We start from the raw sequence: 18999 nt of genomic DNA, 5'->3' as shown, positions 1-18999 counted from the left end.
TGTGTTCAGATCATTCAAATAGTTATCAAAAAAGCCTTGCTAAATCTCACACAAACACACCTACACTTGAGATGTGGAGTTCTTTGAAGTTGTCATATCATATCATATCACTTCATATTTCTCTCAGAAAAATGGCCTTCTCTTTCCATTCCACAGAGCATGGTTACAATATTTGTTTCAGAAATTTACTAGGAAATACTTTTATGTCAACCTAACAAGAGAAATTCGCAATGATGTACAGTGTTGTACATCCCCCACTGGGTGCTGCTTTTGTCTTTTTTTAATTGACTTTCACTTTTTTGCCCTTTAAGACGACATCCTCTGCTTGTGGCTTGTAAAAATACAAAACAAGCCACAAGCTAATTTTTTGTGAATTATAGCATGTTGTCGTACAGCTTTCGGTGGTGGATTGCATGATTTTATCGTGGCTGTGCCGGATTGATGGGCATATGTATTTCATTCCGTCTGGTCCCATTCACTGGCCTGATTTCTGTCATCTGACTCAAAGTGCCTGATGAATGCTTCTGAATCCAATGCAGTTGTAAAAGATTCATTGCACTGCATCATTCACGCGAACAGATGACAGATTATTCTTTTCCAGTCTCTTTAAATGTAGACAAGGCTAAGAATGACTTCCCTGCTCCATTGGCAACAGGAAAAGAAGTGGTAACAAAATGTATTATTATTGTTAAGATGATGATAATGATGACAATCATGATAGCCATGATGATGATGATGATGATGATGATTATTATTATTATTATTATTATTATTATTATTATTGTTATTAATGTCTATGATGCTATTTAATGGCTATGTTAATGGACTCCTGCAATAAGCTGCTGGGAAATACCCTCAGAGATAAATCCAGAGGAAAAGTGTGTGAGAATCCGATATTTCCAACAGAAAGGGAAATGTAAATACAAGTGTGGCAGGAATTAATTCATCATAATATCAGAATGCTGATGTATCAGGCATAGTCACCCCGTGTTCGTTTACGGGGAGAATGCGCGATTAAAATACACGCGGTGGAATGTACACGCGTTCCAGGTGGGGACTTTACCTCGTTAGCTGCCTCGCAAACAAGTAAAAGGCAGGCTTCCTGCTGTTTTCACGCCAGAATGATTTCTCCAAGGATGGAGATAACAAGGCGATGTGTGACGACCACTCCCACTATCACCTCTTTCAGCTGACTGTAAACGCCTGGCTTCTAGAAGTCTCCGCCGGCTCTGGGTGAGGGGCTGGCGGTGAAACTGGGACGCCTCCCTGTGCCCCACTGATTGCAGTGGCTCAGCGCTCTATGAGCTTTGACTTAATGCAACTAATTGCCGGAAAAACAGCGTGATCTGGGTCACACTGTGTTGCAATAATGGCCAGAAACAGTGTGTTTTCTAAAAACACCACCTAACAGGGTTTGGCGGTTTCGAGAAGCAATTAACTGCGGATTGCTGTTGCCTGTTCCCCACTCAAGACTACGGATTTGTTCCTGGTTTTATTTATTGTATTTATTCATAGATCAAATGTCGGTGTAGATTCATCACCTTAATTTCACCTTAGTTAGTTGGTACTGTATGAGTATCTACTGTACACACACACGCACGCATGTGCACGCGCACACAGACACACACACGCATGCTTTGTTCATGAGATTCCAATTTCCACTTGCCTGTGAAGCTCAAATAATATGTATGATTTGGTTTGTGTAAAGCATCTTATCAGTAATGACTATTAATACATGTGAATGTGAATAATTTCAGAATGCATTTCCTGAGATACTGTTGGCTCCCGGATTATCATATTAAAAAGGCTTTCATTTTTAATATCAGCATTTGGAGTTAAATGTCTCTAAGATGATTCTGTAGCTTTGGCTCTCACCAAAAGGTGCTAGCATATGTTTTCCTCCTGGACACCCTAGGTTAAAAAAAAAAAATCCATAGTCTCAGTTTTGCAATCCTTGCATGCCAATCCATACCCTCAGTATTGTGTGCTTAGCTTGGCGATACATACCCTCAGTTTGCCGTCTGGCAAACCACACACATGGATTGTAAAACCGAGAGTACGGATTTCCACTTTTAAATATATATTTGTTTACCTTAGGTGACCAGGGGGGCTGATTAGTTTTCAAAACAACATTCAGAATGATAGTCTTTATCATGCCCCCTCTCCTCCCATCAGCTGGACAGTGCCACGTCCCTCATCCAGGCCGCTAAGAACCTGATGAACGCTGTGGTTCTCACGGTGAAGGCATCTTACGTGGCTTCCACCAAGTACCAGAAGGTGTACGGGACCGCGGCCGTCAACTCCCCCGTGGTGTCCTGGCGCATGAAGGCCCCCGAGAAGAAGCCGCTGGTGAAGAGGGAGAAGCCGGAGGAGTGTCAGACCCGCGTTCGACGGGGCTCCCAGAAGAAGCACATCTCGCCCGTCCAGGCTCTGAGCGAATTCAAGGCCATGGACTCCTTTTAATCCAACTCAAATGCCTTTTCTTTTCCCTTTTCCTCCCCCTTTATTTCGTTGTATAAAATGAATTGCCTGTGTGGAGAAATGAAAGATATTAATGGCACTTACAGTTATGTATGAAGCAAAATACAGCACCATCTCTGGGTCAGGCAGTCAAGAACAGCCAATCAGCTCCCATTGTCTGTTATGCTGACTTAACCCTTTGAGTACCAAAGTGTTTGTCTTGCTGTTACAAAATGAAAAAAAAATTAAAAAAAAAAAATGTTTTTTTCCTTTCAAGGGAGATTGGCAGGTATGTCAGACTCTGATATAAGCTGACCCATAACATTTACTGTAGGTAATGTGAATTTGTTTACTGTGAATGTAATTAATATATTGATTATTAAAAAATATATATCACACTATTATTACAAGGAAAACAATGAATAGTATTCCTGTTTGGATGCGAACAGATGGTAAGTTTAGTCAGATCTAGTCTATCAACATTGTCAGTTTTTAATGACGGGATCTACCCAGGTTATGAAATTGCATCCATACAGTATGTACTGATTAATTTGAGTTTCATAATTGCCTGTTTGTGATATGTTTACTATTATTTTACACATTAAACTTAGTTTGCAAGTCTTTCTTGCTCCCCTAAGCTCTCAATTGTTGTTAAGCACAATATGTTGCTGAACTTTATCATTTGCTTGATGATGAAGATGGCAGATATTGTGGCTTGTTGGGCATGGTGTAGCACTTACTGTGGCTGGATGAGGAGGATTGTGTACTGTGTGGATTACTCTGAGAATCAGTGTCAAACCGCCCGTTAAATACACAGCTCCTTAATAAAACATCTCAACTTGGCAGATGTGGTATTGTGCTCTCTCTTATTTCATTTAGAATTCCAGATTATACACGCATTAGCACTCACCTGAGCAAGGCTACACACCAGGCCCTGTTAGAGATAAATTACTGCTAAAAGCCCTATTCGGGTGGTACTAGTTTCTCCAGGGGAGGTTAGGTAATTTTGTGTATCACAGACGTACCCAGGCCAGTGATATTAATCCCTTCTGAATCGACCGTGTCTGTGTTTTTCACACACCACCTTGGTGAAAACTGCAGAGCTAATTACCTACTGTTTTTACCTCAGGGGTTCTCTGATAAATGTAATCCCGTCCAAATTTCAAACCTCTGAGTTGCATACATGTACATTTATTTTCGTTCATAGGTTTTGACTAACGTGGGTAACTAATCTAGTATAAAAAAATTATAATTCATGGAAACTGTGCAACCCTGCAAACTTCTCCAATTGGCCACTGTATTGACAGCCACCTTTACGCACTAGAGTCATCACATGATCGTGTGTGATGCACGCATCGAAACACTCGCCGCTCCCGCCTGTGTAACACTGGGGAGAAACCCACCCGAATCGAATGGGATTCAAATCTATGTAGAGAAGTCCCTATGAAGTAATTATATCTCAGACGTCATTCCGGAAACTGATCCTGTCCAAGTAGGGCTTAAGTCGTGCGTATGAGTCTGTGACTGCCCTCCGTTAGGAACGAGGGGGTGCGGAGGAAGCCTCTCTGCAGAGGTGGTCTCCTGGGTTTGTGAGGTACAGAGATGCCTGGGGAAGGGTGTAGGTTCTTGGAGAGGTCTGGCGTACGTGGGCCAGGGGCTGGGATCAGTGACATGTCTCTGGGGACCACCCACAGAGAGACTGGACGGCCATGAGCAATGCAGTCTGAAAGGTTAGTGGAAAATAACCTCCGTTAACCCTTTCAAGCGTAGCTTTTCTGGAATGTTCTTATAAAAATGTGTATAACTCCATTGCTTTCAATTGCTAATAGAATGTTCAGATGCTAACATTCTCATCACATATTTCCGATCTCACACCTTAAATAATTAATTCTAAATTGCAAAAGTGTAGTGTGATGTGTGAGCTTGTGATTAAATTAGACTGGTTTCCATACAAAAAAAATTGATCACACCTTTATTTTATGATTTAAAAAATGAGGCTAACTGAATGTAACTGAAAGAATATACCTCTCAGTCTAAGCAGAAGGTGAGACTCTTTTTTGACAACCACAGAATGCAGATATCAGTACACATCATTATCATAATGCCCACCCCAACCCATCTGTCGGAACTATTGATATTGATAGTCATATTTCGTACAGATACATACACTGTATGAGTCCATTTTAGATGCAGCCATCTGTCATTAATCTGAAAATGTGTATAATGATTATGAAATGAAATGGCAACATAGAAGTGTAAATGAAGTGTTCATTATCAGCTTGGCAGATAAGCCTGCTAAAATGAGAAGTATTTTTTACACCCACATTGCAGCAGAGTAATCCTGCAGAACACACAAATGCCGTTATTAGCAGCAGACATCTTATCCCACCTGTACTTTCTAACCTGCTACCCCTAAATACAACACCGCCTCTAAAATCTGCATAAGTATTCCACATAAATGTGTTTTAGAAATGAATGAATATGTATGAAAATAAGGTTAAGTGATAGATGGGTTTTGGGTAAGGTATAGGCGAACAGTGTCCTCTTTCCCCAAATACATATGCATGTAGAATGAATTGCTGAGAACTATCACACTGTGTACAATATGCAAAGAGGGCCAAGGCTGAGGGGAACGCTATCCTTCTCAACTGCTACATTGTAACATCCCAGTAGAAAATATGGCATTACTTTTCTAATAGATATGTCATCTGGCCCAAGACCAAGCCAGCTGGACATACTGTGGGCAGTCTGATATCAAGTATCATTTTGCTTTCAACCCTTTAAGGCAGGGATTCCCAAACTGTGGGTTTGGGACTCCATGTTGGATCACTCGATTTCAGGATGGGGTCGCCCGAAAATCTTTAAAAACATAAAACATAATTTTTGTCTCTTTAAAATATGTAAATGTAGGCCACTGCATGTATAACATCACAGCAACCCAACTATAATTAAGCAATGAGGCAGGAGAGGTTGTAGTGAGATCACAAATATGTCATTAGAATGTTCTTAACTGAAGCAAACTTCTGAACTTCGAAAACACACAAAAAAAAAATCTTCATATTTTGAATTCACTGGGAAGTGTAACTACATGACGCTCATTAAATGTGTGGAATAGGGACCTTAGAAGACAAATTCTGGTTGATTTTACCATTACTGTACAAAACATAATGCTGTAAGATTGACTCAAAGCCCAAGAACATTGCATCTGTTCTGAGGGGTTCCAGTAATGTCAACAAAGCCAAAGATGTGACAGCATAATTTGTAGCATTCTCTGATCAGAACAGAAACATCATCTTGCTAAAACTGCTTGTAACCAAACAGAACTCTCTATGGATCATTATCCTATGATTTGTTTGACGACTGATAAGTCATGTGCCTGCATTTTAGAGGTATTTTAGTCCAAGACATCATAAAAATTTGATGTTCAAATTAACGTTGTTCCAACTCTCAAATCCCCTGCTGGCAATATGGCTCCACCAGGCTCCAGCTGTTATTTGAAGCTAATAGCATAGGCGCTCTCAAAAGAATCCAACCACCCAACTGCAATGTGCTGATTTGCTACTGAAATAAAAACATGACAGCTTTAATGCTATAAAGGCATATACAAATGCCATTGCATAAAACAGCTTGTAGATTTGGTTGATTGGGGCCAGTGAAAATATGGAGGATCTATACTTGAGGCAACAATAACAAAATTAATAATGAAGCAGCAGAGAAAAGTATCCTTAATGTACTGTAAGTGGAGTCCTTGAATTTCAGCCAAACAAACAAAAAGTTAATTAAGCACCCGGCGTTTCTGGGGCTTGTGATAAATCAACATAACCACCATGCCTGTCAGACTGTGTGATGTTTTTTTTTCTCATTTTGATCATGAATCATTAATTATCTGTAATACATACTATATCATTTGGAGGTCACACTTTCTCCAGATCTTTCCCATTAATAAATGATTTGACCCATGATTTAACCACAGCTTGTGCAATCTGGTTATGTAAATTTAAAGATTAAATCCTCAAAAACAAGAAGAGTAGTTCAAAAGTGGTGTCACCACCGGTACTTTAAATTAGCCACTTTTCTTTTATTGACAGAAATCATGTTTTTCAGTCTCACAGTGTATTCCCCAAGGTGAATTAGGCAATATTCCCATGTAAAATTAATTAATTATAAGATACTTACTCTAATAACATGCAATTATCTTTCAGCAAAATACAAGTTTTCTTTAATCTCTCTCTCCATTTTAACTTTTTCCATATGCAGCTCATGAGGCTGTGGTTAAAACCTGCTTCTTACGGGGTACTACTCTGAGGTAATTGTGCAAATCAGGCCTTAATAATGAGCTATTGACCGAATTGGTCATAAATGAATGTAGTTTGAGCAAACTACCACCATCATGAATAATGATTTACTCAGCTTGAACACCTGAACCAAATCCCCCCACAAAAAAGGTAGCATGATGTGTTTAAGAAAAGTTGAATGCTGAAATGTAACTAGATGGTAGGTGCAAAATAATACAATGTGTGAAAAAAGAGGAATATTGTATTTTGGATATTGGATCTTCAGTCTTGAATGTTGATCTGCACCATCAGTCATCTAGGCATTACAATACATTTTCAGTTCTTGAATGAACAAAATTATGAAGGACTCACATTTTCACAGTCTTCAATCATTTACCTGTACCTGAATGCATTTGCATTGGCGATATTTATAAGTCTCATTGCTTGCTTGTTTCAACATACACAGTAAGTGATGGACCTTCACATTTTGTCTAAATGTGTGGATTGGTAGTACTACAGTTATAAAGAGGAAAGCATAAACATTGGTAGTTTGTTAAAATTACATAATTACTATTTTTGCTTTGCTACACTAATTGTGTAAGTTTTTCATATTAGGACATATTATTACTTTGTGTATGTGTGTTTTTGTGGTTGTGTGTATGTGTGCTTACATGCATGTGTGTGCATGCAGATGTGTGTAAGGGTAGGCTAAACATAATCTGCAGGAGGTCCACAATAAAATCCTAAACCAATGCACTCACCTGAACAAGCTCTCACAAGTCAAGGGCAGCTGTGAAATGAAAGTGACACACCACACTGGGCACTGGAGCGAGCTGGCGTATGACTGTAATGACTGTGATGCTTTAATGACGTCAAACTCCCATTAGAGGGCTCCGGACAAGGCGCAGAGCTTTACAGGACCAGAGAGACCCCTGCAACGCTTATCCTCCAAAGACTCTTCACCCCCATTCGTGAGCCTGAAGATATGTGAGAGAGAAGGCATCCTCAGGGACTCAGGCTAAGTGTAGGTTATCAGTCCAACCTTCGGAAAAGACAGCCATTGCTCAGTAGTACCGCAGTGTCTCCCCCGGTGAAGCCATCTGTTCAGGTGTGTGTGTTTAAAACTAAATGTGGGCTTTTAGTGGGTTTGAGTTGAAGACTGGGAGACTTGCGAAGTAAAGTGGAAGGAAAAATGTAAACAGTCTGGCAGTACTAAAGTGGAATGATAATCTCAGCTCTGAAATTCTGCTGTTGCAGAAGGTAGGTGAGCCTGTAAATGGCTGTGCCATCCAAATAGGAGATGTAAAATAAAATAATTAATTAATAGGTGATACCAATTAGCTAACAATAAGAATCTGCTGGTATATATTTCAAAATGGTATGTCTGAAACGGTTTGAACAGGGATAGTCGCAAAGCCTGTCTGTGCACTGAAATGTTAAATGTTTCCTTTAAATCAGGACTGGCCAACCCTGTTCTTGGAGATCTACTGTCCTGTAGGTAGGTTTTCATTTCAACCATAGTTTGGCACACCTGATTCTACTACTTATCAGCTGAACAGGATATCTAGCTTTTGAATGAGATGTGCTTTTTGGGGTTGGAGTGAAAAGCTAAAGGACTGTAGCCTTCCAGGAACATGAAATGGCCATGAAATGAACCCGGTCCTTAAAGAAACCATGTGAGAAAAGGGAAGGATGGGTAGCAGTGGTCCAAGGGAATACAGCCAAAGCCAGCATCTGACCGCACGGCTCAACTTAAACTGCTTACAGCACTGCTAATTAATAAAGCAGTAAATGTGTCGGGAAATGCAGTAAAACATGCTTTATTGCACAGAGGAAGCACCACTGTTTTCAGTTCATCATGTCACTTCTTTGAAGCATGCTGCTAGCTCACGTTTTTCCTGTTTATGTCTACTGGTCACTTTTTTGCATGTTTATAGGCATCGATGGCAAATATTTGCACCCGAGCATTTTCATTTTATTTTATTTTTTTATGCCACTGGACCACTGATATATTACCGTGCCAAGCTTTTGGATCCAAATCCAAAAAATGTGTACCCTAGCCCCTTACACATACACACACACACTCACACACACACACACACACACACGCACACACACACACACACACACACAGCAAAATAGCAACCATGGTGCACCTGTCATTCTTCTTTTGCACTTGCACTACTCAAAAAGAGCAGCCATTTGTATTTGTACTTTTTGTCATTAGAATTGGAGGCAACTATGCAGTTGAGCACAGGCTTCTCTCATTACATTACATGAATGGCATTTGGCAGATGCTCTTATCCAGAGTGACGTACATTTGATTAGACTAAGCAGGAGACAAGCCTCCCCTGGAGTAATGCAGGGTTAAGGGCCGTCCTCAAGGGACCAATGGTTATGCGGCTACACCGGGGATCGAACCACCGACCTTGCGGGTCCTAGTCATGTATCTTAACCACTATGCTACTGGCCGCCCAGGGTTCTCTTGTTAGACATGTTACATTCCTCCAGGGTTCCCACTGTGAAACAGAAATGTCCCATGTTCATAAAAAAGGAAGTAAAATCAGAACAAAGTCCAATGTGTCCAATGTGTCCTTGCCTGGTGTTCCCATGTGGACCGTTCCCTTTGGTCTTAGTGGACCGGTATTCTTTCGTCACCAGGCGCAGCAGACTTCACTTGTGTTCGTGTGTTACTGCAGCACAGGTGGTGGCGTCCCAGCCAGGCTTGACATAGCTATGGAGGACTGGGCACGCGGTCAGTCATTCCGAATGAGAGGCAGCAGGATTACGGCCATGGAACCAGTCCTCTTCCCCTCCTGCCGATTTTCACGGGGGGAAAGCCAAAGGTGATTACTTCACCAACATTCATCCATTTTCCATTTCCTCCCCTAATGCAATCTGCTTGTAGCATCTGCTGTTCTCCAGTAAAGGATTCAAACAAAAAATAGCCTAATACTGTATATTGTGAAAGCCAAATTCTGCATTATGTCACTTATACCAACAGGTATTAAACAGCATGGAATTGTTTCTCAGACTTAATTGTTTCTTATACTGTGGTCGGTTTAAGCATTAGAATAGCAGTATTGTATTTGTAATGTTTCGAGCACATTAGGTTCCATGCATGTTATAGAGTCCTCCAACCAGTAGGGTGTGCATGTCTGTGCCTGAGCCAAACTATTGGCCACTTTCTGGGTAGGTTTCAAAAGGGCTGTTTTCCAGGAAAAAGAGAGGGGTGTACAAAGAACTTGTTTGCTGTAGCTGTGTGCCCATGGGTTCAACATGTTTGATAAAAAATGGAAAAAAAAAGAAAACTAGAAAGCTGCAGTGATTTAAGTCTAGTTCAGAGGAGGAAATCAAAAGCTTGAGCATGGACTTGATATTCCAGGAGGACTGACAAATGGAGAGAAGAAGAATTTGAATCGAGCTTCTATGGATTTGAGCCTATGGGCAGTGAACAGGAGGCATTTGGTGAGAACAATTTTAGATGTTTTATTCATTCATTCATTCATTCATGCATGCATGCATGTGCATTTATTTATGTAAGCATAAATTATCAAATGTGTATATCAACTAATCAGAATGAATGAAAAACAGCTGATAAAAGTCGTCCTCTTATAGTTCCTCTTTTCAAGGTATCTTTGTATTTCACTGATTGGGGAACTGTGCTTTTAACCAGAAGAGAGAGGTGCAGCTATTGTTACACTGAGCAAAGTACTTCAGTTACCGTAGACAATATTTTTCAGTGTGAGTGACTCATTGGGAATGTTGTTCGGAAAAAAAACTTAAATAAAATGCCGTTCTGTTTTTCTACAGGAGGTGACAAAATATCCGATATGTTATAAGGTCTCTCATATGAGATATGTAAGGAAGGACTTAAGGGTGTCTCGTAAGAAAATAAGTTATTTAATCTACATATATCACTGAACACTTTATTAGGAACACCTGTACACTTACTTATTCATGTGATCATCTACTCAAATGTGTGGCAGAGTAGATGCAGTTCGAGCAAAGGATCTGCATAGAGGAATGGTCCAAAATCCCTCCAAATGTGTTCCTTACCCTTGTCAAGCATTACAGGAAAAGACTGTTATTTATTTAAAATATTTTTTGCATGTTGGCATTTTTTAGTTTATCTCAATAATTTTGAAATATTGTTTCTTTTTTGTGCATTGCCAGTCAGGGGTGCCAATAATTCTGGAGCCCACTGTATTTGTACAAGTGAGGAAATACAGCTGAATAATTTAACACGTAAATGGGAAAAAAGTGCGAATCATATGTCTTGCATTCCAGACCTTGCCATCTCTTACGGCAGTCTCCTCTCCACAGGAGTTTTAGCTGTGCCGCTGAATTATTCAGCAGTAAACACACAAACTGCACTTCACTTTCTCTCAAATTTCAATTTTGGACAACAACCAGAAGGCTTTTCAAATGCTTGCAATTAACCTCAGGAAATGTTGATGGGTCATTAGATGTGAATGTGTTGAATAATAACACACATCTAAAGTTTTACACAAAAAGATTCTTAGCAATTAGAGTGGGGGTCATTTATCCTCTTCTGATTGGTGCTGTGCTTGCAGCATTATTCACAACACAGGACATTGATTGCCACAAATACAAATCAGCAAATCAATAATATTATGTAATATTTCTCCTGGGCTGTTTTAACTGATGGGTATCTCTGAGCAGTAAGGCATAATATTGTTATTGTGTCCTGCTTATGTCAATAGTGAATGAAGACATTTAGAGCAATCAAATCTTCAATTAAACAGAATGACTGATTAATGGGGTGAAACCAAGCCTAAAATGGCCGCAAACAAATTGTTCTATTAAACAGGCGGCTGACAAACCGAACAACAGGAGGGCGAGTAACAGCAGGTGCGGATATAAAGGGAATGTGCCACACACAGTGACCTGGTCTGATCTGTTAAATGAACATGCAGCTTGTGGTCGGTTGTTTTATTTTGTTCCTTCTGGAAATCAAAATTAGCCTGCCTTTGTAATCAGAGATTTATTCCATTTAGCGTCTGAAAACTTGCAACTGAAAAACAACTTGCACTTTTTTTTTTTTTATGTGAACCAAATCAAAGCAAATAAAATGTTCCATTCTTAATTTATGGGTATTCCTATCCCATCTATGAACCAAACTATCCACATTGTGTTGGGAGAAAAACAACGTTGGCTTTTTTTTATGAGCTTAACAATGCTTTTAGCGAGACAGTGATGTTCAAACAACCTGCATTTTCCTGCACAGACATCAATTCTCAATCAGTGTGCATATTCAGTTGGCCAAAAAGCCATTTATTCCATGGTAATCTCCAACAAATGTCAAATCTTCAATTCCCAAAGAGAGCACTCGAAAAAAGTTTATCTCCACAGGCAAAGACACTTTATGTTTATGGTTTAGTTCACAATATCTTGATCTGAGGCATAAAAAAAACGTAGCAAGACTCAAGAACAATATATCAGTCTCAATGTTTGTAATGAAGTATGAATTGAATACCAAGCATTTTCTAAGGACTTGCAATATATTCAGATGAGAGCAGTGCTGTGGGCATAGTGGCTGTAGTATTGACATAGTGGCAAACCTCTTTACAGATGTACAGTCATCCTTAAAGGTCCCATTGTGGAAAATGTCCCTTCCTATGCGGTTTATAAAGGAGTTGAATGTGCTATAAAAAGACTGTAAGTGTCAGAATGCTGAGTACCCAAATACATCCACATAATCCGTATGGAGAGTAGGTGCTCGTAAATGAGCTATTTGGACTTCCATGAATTTGTGACCTCACAACATTTTGCTCATTTGCATATACCCGCCTCACCTTGTAGACGGAAGGAATCCAAAGTGCTTGGCACTTGGTGTTCAGTTCGTTGGAGCTAGCCAGCCTATCAAAACAGAAGTGCACTGATGTTAATGAGCCTTAAAAGCACAGTCACTAAAACAGCCTGTTCTTGGTAAAGTTCATGAGAGACACTGGAGAATGGACATGTGAAACTGGATGGAGATTTTTGATAGCACTTAAAACCACATCTTCTTATCGATATCAGGGCCTAAAATAAAACACTGGAAAGGCGTACAATATCAGTCCTTTTACATAAAATATTGTTGTTAAACAGTAGTTGGATTTTTGAGGTTGCTTTGATCATGCATGCATGTGTTTTAAGTGTGTGTGTATGAATGTGAGCGTGTGTGTGTTTGAAAGGCATGTGTGCATATCTGATATGTGTTTAAATTTGTGTCTTACATTTCCTTGGCATGTAGGATTTATTTTACAAGGAAATGTATATTTCAAAATCTGGACTTAACATGGAGACAACATGGAGTGTTTCTCATGCTGGAGTGAAATAATAAATTACTGCAGAAGGTCGATACAGCACCTGAGTGACAAAGGGGAACAAATCTCATTTCAGTAAAATGGTGGTGTTTTTAATTGCCCAGCAGCTAGCCAATCAGGGCACCACTGGGTCTTCTGTTAATTATTATTTAATAAATTGTGCGTGCTTCCACATTGTGTTAATTTAGTTACATTACTCCTTCATCTTGCTCGTTCAAAATCTCAAAATCAAATGAGATGAAACTGCCATCACTGGCCAAAACGATGTTATTGTTGTCTCTAGCTATTTCTAGATGCATTGCTCACTTGTTTGTGTTCAATTATACAAACTTCAGCATGTTATTATTAGGCAATAGGATTTCTTATTGAATACCACCTGTCTGTCTGTCTGTCTGTCTGTCTGTCTGTCTGTTCATCCCTTCATTCTCCCATCCATCCATCCGCCTGTTCGTCCGTCTGTCTATCTGTCTGTCTGTTTTATTGAGAAGGGTTGTCTCACCAAAGGAAGTTTCTGTTCATTCACTGTGGAGCTTACCTCACTGAATCAGGCAGGAGCTCTGTGAGTACTCTCCCTTTCCTCCAGGAGCGTGCTCAGATGCAGAAGGGCGAACACATGCCCCCAGGCCAGACAGAGTCCCCATAGGCTCCACTGCCTGCGGCTGAGGCCTGGGTGCCCTCGCTCTGTCACTTTTCATTACCGAATCAATAACAGTGTATTTACCTTACGGTTCTCCTGTGGGTCCCCCTGTCAGAATTAGCCCCAGAGGTGTGCCAAGAGCTCGCTCGATTCATCTTCAGCTTCTGTCAACCTGGGCGAAGTGCAGGCACAGGGCTATGGAAAGATACCACACATAAGGTAGAGGCCTCACCTCGACTCAATCTTCACCATGTGCTTTCTATATAAAGACGAGAGATTTCAGGAACTCAGTGGTGATTCAACTTGGTATATGATCAAAATATAATGTGTATAAAATGAAAAGAGCCCTTGCCTAATTATTACTGAAATATAGTTAGATTCAGAGAGAGAGCGAGAGAGAGAGAGAGAGAGAGAGAGAGAGAGAGAGAGAGAGAGAGAGTGTGTGTGTGTGTGTGTGTGTGTGTGTGTGTGTGTGTGTGTGTGTGTGTGTGTGTGAATGTGTGTGTGAGAGAGAGAGAGAGAGAGAGAGAGAGAGAGAGAGAGAGAGAGAGAGAGAGAGAGAGAGAGAGAGAGAGAGAGAGAGAGAGAGAGAGAGAGAGAGAGAGAATAGAAAATAAATTAAGATTTAGATAGACAAGGGCAAATACATAGCAATGTAAAGTTAATTTGTGAAGTGACAAGTAGGTTTGAGTAGGACATTTCCATTAATTCCATTATGATTGTGGTTAAGATAACCATGATGATGGTTAAGGTACATGACTTGGACCCACAAGGTTGGTGGTTCAATCCCCGGTGTAGCCACAATTAGATCTGCGTAGCTGTTGAACAAGGCCCTTAACCCCACATTGCTCCAGGGGGGATTGTCCCCTGCTTAGTCTAATCAACTGTAAGTCACATTGGATAAAAGCATCAGATAAAAAATATGTAATGTAATTCTTAAAATAACACTAAACCACTGAACATTATACTACTGTTGTATTACACTTAAGAACCTTTGATTTATTTATTTTAAAAACAAAAGGTTACTACCCTTTTTTCTAATTAATTTCAAAACGCTGGCAGCCGAAAATAATTCTCTATCAACGTTTCATTAAACGTTATAAACATTTTAATTTCTTTAATTTTATTATAGTACATTGTAAATCAAGGCACCGTTCTCTACTAATTCTTCTCATTACTTATAAAAGGTGTAAAACTTTTGTCTTGAGCTGAAATTTACCGAGTGAGATTCATATTTAATTCAGAACAGATACATGTACAGAGGGTTTATTTCAGTTCGGTCTAATAAAACTGCAAGATTAAAAAGTACAGTCTAGGAGTCATTCTTTATCCTGAAATATTAATGCAAGTGGAGAAGTTATATGTTTTAGGAAGGGTAATTAGAGCTCATAAAAATGTACTGTTTCATTTTTTTGGGAGCACTCTTGGGGAAGCGGGGAAAGAACGTCACTGAATTGGTTCTTGGATTCAGCTTCAACATTTGCCTGAAACTGCCATTACTCTTACAACGGCTCTGTTTGTTTTCCCTATAGAAACTAGTACTACTAATAAATTATAGTGCTGATATTGTAGATATATTCAACCTATTAAATAAATGGGCAACCCCATTATTTGACTGGGACTTTAGAGAATGGGGTGGGACTCAGGAGGACCTGCAAACCACTCCTTATGCTGTGCTCTACTGTATATATTTATATCAATTTCATATCCATGCAGTTCATTTTTTCGTTGAGTTCTATTGTAAAAGAAAATACTGCTAAACTTCACAGTGGGCTACAGACAATACTTGCCATGTTGGTGCCTACTGGAACAGTGGTGGATTTTATAACTATATGTTGGCACCTGATGGCAGTTTTTTTTAATCATGGACCATGTTCACGACCATGTTTTAAGGGTCAGTTCAGTTCCAGTTGAAGGAGCCTCGACAAACGTGATTGTTATGGGGAGAGGGTAGTACTGCTATGTAATTGCCAATAATATTCACTATGCTTCCAGAATGATACACTGTTTTAAAGTACTTCCCTTGTCTTGGGCCTATGCAGCCCAACAGTCATGGATTGACCTACAGCTTGTGATGTCACTTCCTTTGAAGAAATTGTAGTTTATTTCTGAGAACTAGACAAGGCGGCCCTGGATGGGAAACATTCAGTAGTTGAAACAGTAGAATGTGCTCTTTGGTTCTGGCCTTGTTATTTTCAAAGTCAACCTTCCTGACATTGCCCAAAAATAAACCATTCATGTTAAAAGTTACAGAGCCAACAATAAGTTGGCAAGTTTTCTAAAAGAAGTGTAATTAAAGTCAGTCACGAAAAACCCAAAATGGAAAACTGACTAATTCTCTGTCTTAGAGTAAGAAGAAAATGGCAAGTGAATTGTTATGCTTGTCAGGTCAAAGTTAAAGATAAAAAGTGAGAAATATCCCACATGAAAGAAAATTACACTTTGAGAAGTTGGCATCAATATCCAGTGCTGTAAACATTGTCATTTGTTTTATAATTAGAACTGAAATCATTTCAAAAGCAGAGACTGCTACAATGAGATGAACTGTTCAAGAGTTGAGCAGTGATTGTGTGCCATGACCTGAATTATTCCACACAGACGTGCAATGCCTTGATTCAGAAAGATGTTGGAGGGCCGAGTACGAGACCAAAACAGGAAAAGCTAATGATGACAACATACATATATTAGTCAATATGGACACCTATAAAAAGAGACCCTGGAATATAATAGAGATGACATGCTGATGACTGCTGATCCTATACAATAAATTCTCAGGGAACCTGTCATGACACCAATAAATAAAATGGGTTATTGCTATTTTTTATAACTCAGCCGTGTCGTGACAGCTCAAATCTGCGGGGAATATAGCGACGACATTAGTTTTGAAAGCACATAACTATGTAAATAAATCACAATGAAGCCGCTTCCACTGTGAGTCATAAATCATTTGAGCCAAAGGATTAATAACCCTAAATCTAATGCAGATGCAAAAACAAGTGTAAAATGTACTTGGGTACTAGACAAACAAACAAACAAAAAAACTGGGTACAAATCAAGAAGAGCAAAGCCATGCAATCATCTAGACAATTCTAGTCAAGCAGTTAATGAATGGGCAGTACCTCTTGCACATATTTCTTAAATGTACTGTATCTAATCTTTATGAATTAATAGTGTATTATAAGTTGTTTTTCATACAGACCTTTGATTCAGTAACTAGCATTCAGATCACTTGTTATTACATTGACCTGAAGCCAGGTCTTTGAGTCAGGTCTGAATCCCGATACACATTTGAGTCTATTCATAGCTCAAACAGTTCTATCAATCTAGCTTCATAGCTCCCATGGGAAATACAGGTAATATACTGTAAGTGGTTTTAGACAAAACTTATATTGATCTATGATCAGTGGGAGATCTTGCGCACGTGTGCACAATCGAACATGAAATTCATGATTTGAGTCATGGTGTCTTTGAGTCATGGTCATCAAGTTCTCATCATGAGAATTCATAAGAGGAATCTGGTGTCTTATGTTGGTGTCTTTTTTGCTAACAGATTTCATCTCACTTTGCTTTAAAAAATGAAGTAACTAGCTATTTATAATTAGCTCCCTAAAAACAGATATCACTTTTAAACAATATATTGAGCTCAACTTTCGTAGGCTGCAATCTGTTAAACAACAGCCTAACACACCTCTACCTCTAAGCCAGGGGTTGGTATATCTGATCGATCACAGAAGGGCTGGTGTGGGTACAGCTGTACACCTGATTTAACAAATTAACTAATCACAAGATCTCGATAAGTAGAATCTGGTGGTTTAGTGCTTGGCTAAAGCTGTCGCCAAAACGGATACCATCGCTGGCCAAACGGATACCAGTGCTATAAACCCACAACGTACCATACAGTATCCTAATGCTGGAAAAAAATGGTCTGAGCAAAAATCACACTTGCCTCATTGTTTTTTTCTCTCTCTCAGTAGACTAATTAACAGTTTTATGTTGTGTTATCATTGCTCCATAGAATATTGTGTCAAATGACACAGTGAAAATTGATTGATTTTCTAGAGGGGTTTTACCCACATGAAAAACTTCATGTCTCATTAAAAGATGCTCAGACCTATTGATGTATTTGTGCTGTGTTCAAACAGTACAATACTGTATACTGTCCATAGCAGTTAACTAATAATCTATCACATTTGCAACCCAATGGATCGTATGTATACATCCACACTCAGCAGCTAATATAGCCTAATGCATGCTAAAACCCATGAATTAGTAATCACTCTTATCTACTTCATTATTCAACACATAACGCTTCATCCATCTGCAGCATGGCAAACCCACACACATGTATTAATGCCAAGGCAAGCGGTCATAAGGAATGAAAAATTGTACCACAATTCTCATTTAAATTCCGTCCACACCTCTGGATAACAAACGGACACAAAAGGACCCAAAAGACAAATCACAGCAATACATTTGTGAAATGCAACAGTCTGCTCAAGAACTGACTGATAACGGCACATTAAAAAGCAGTTTAGTTATCTTTTATAATGATAATGAGCACTTAAATATCATTTGTGTGCAAAAAAGCCAATCATTTATTCGTACATGTTAATAGATGTTTTAATGTTAATAGATTTCATACATCAAAGTCCAGTTTCTTCAAAATAAAATGTAAACCATTTTCCCCAACATTATATTGGGTGAACTGAGGTAATTTTAATTTACAAAGAAGTGTCTCAAATTACCTAAATTCTCCCCACATTATATTTATAGGAAAGCTGAAATGGAAGTTAGAACAGAGACGATTTGAGAGAGATATCAAATGAGGATGCGCACCGCTGTGTGAAAAGGATATTGATTGGAATGGAATGGAAAGTTGACAGACATTTGATCAACATGCACGCAAACTGGTACACAGTGATGTAAAATCTTGTTTTCCAGGAAGTGGATGGAAAAATAAAAAACGAAACTAAATCCAGTATAACAATTTTATATTATTTTTGGAATATATACCTTAAGATGTGTTCTTATGGTTGACTAAATTGAGCAAAAAGTACATTTTGATTTCAGCTTGTCTTTGAATAAAAATATTAACAGTTTTTGGAGAGTGCCCACATTCTTCCCATAGTATTCCCCCTAACTGTTAACTTCATACTCCCATTGTTAAATGATTACTAGCTTACACAATTTGATAACAAGCATACCTGCAGTACTTCTGCCCTTGACTACGATAGCACTCTTTACCCCCATAACCCTCTCGCATGAAGAGGAGGAGCGAGTCCAAAGGTGCAGGCTC

General features: G+C 39.2%; 1 protein-coding gene across 4 annotated transcripts in view; it reads left to right on the top strand.

Annotated features, from left to right (window-relative positions):
• Positions 1–3303, top strand: part of LOC133134884 (catenin alpha-2) — a 300097-nt gene extending 296794 nt beyond the window's left edge. For all 4 annotated transcript variants that reach the window (XM_061251445.1, XM_061251444.1, XM_061251446.1 and 1 more), the window contains one exon: positions 2176–3303. In XM_061251445.1, the coding sequence (XP_061107429.1) occupies positions 2176–2463 (288 nt within the window). In that variant the 3' untranslated portion in view covers positions 2464–3303. The remainder of the gene's footprint in view (positions 1–2175) is intronic.
• The last annotated feature ends 15696 nt before the right edge of the window (positions 3304–18999 follow it).

This window comes from Conger conger, chromosome 8 (assembly GCF_963514075.1).
Source record: "Conger conger chromosome 8, fConCon1.1, whole genome shotgun sequence".
NCBI classification, from domain to species: Eukaryota; Metazoa; Chordata; class Actinopteri; order Anguilliformes; family Congridae; genus Conger; species Conger conger.
The sequence above is the reverse complement of the archived record's forward strand: the minus strand, read 5'-3'. Positions and strand labels throughout refer to the sequence as shown.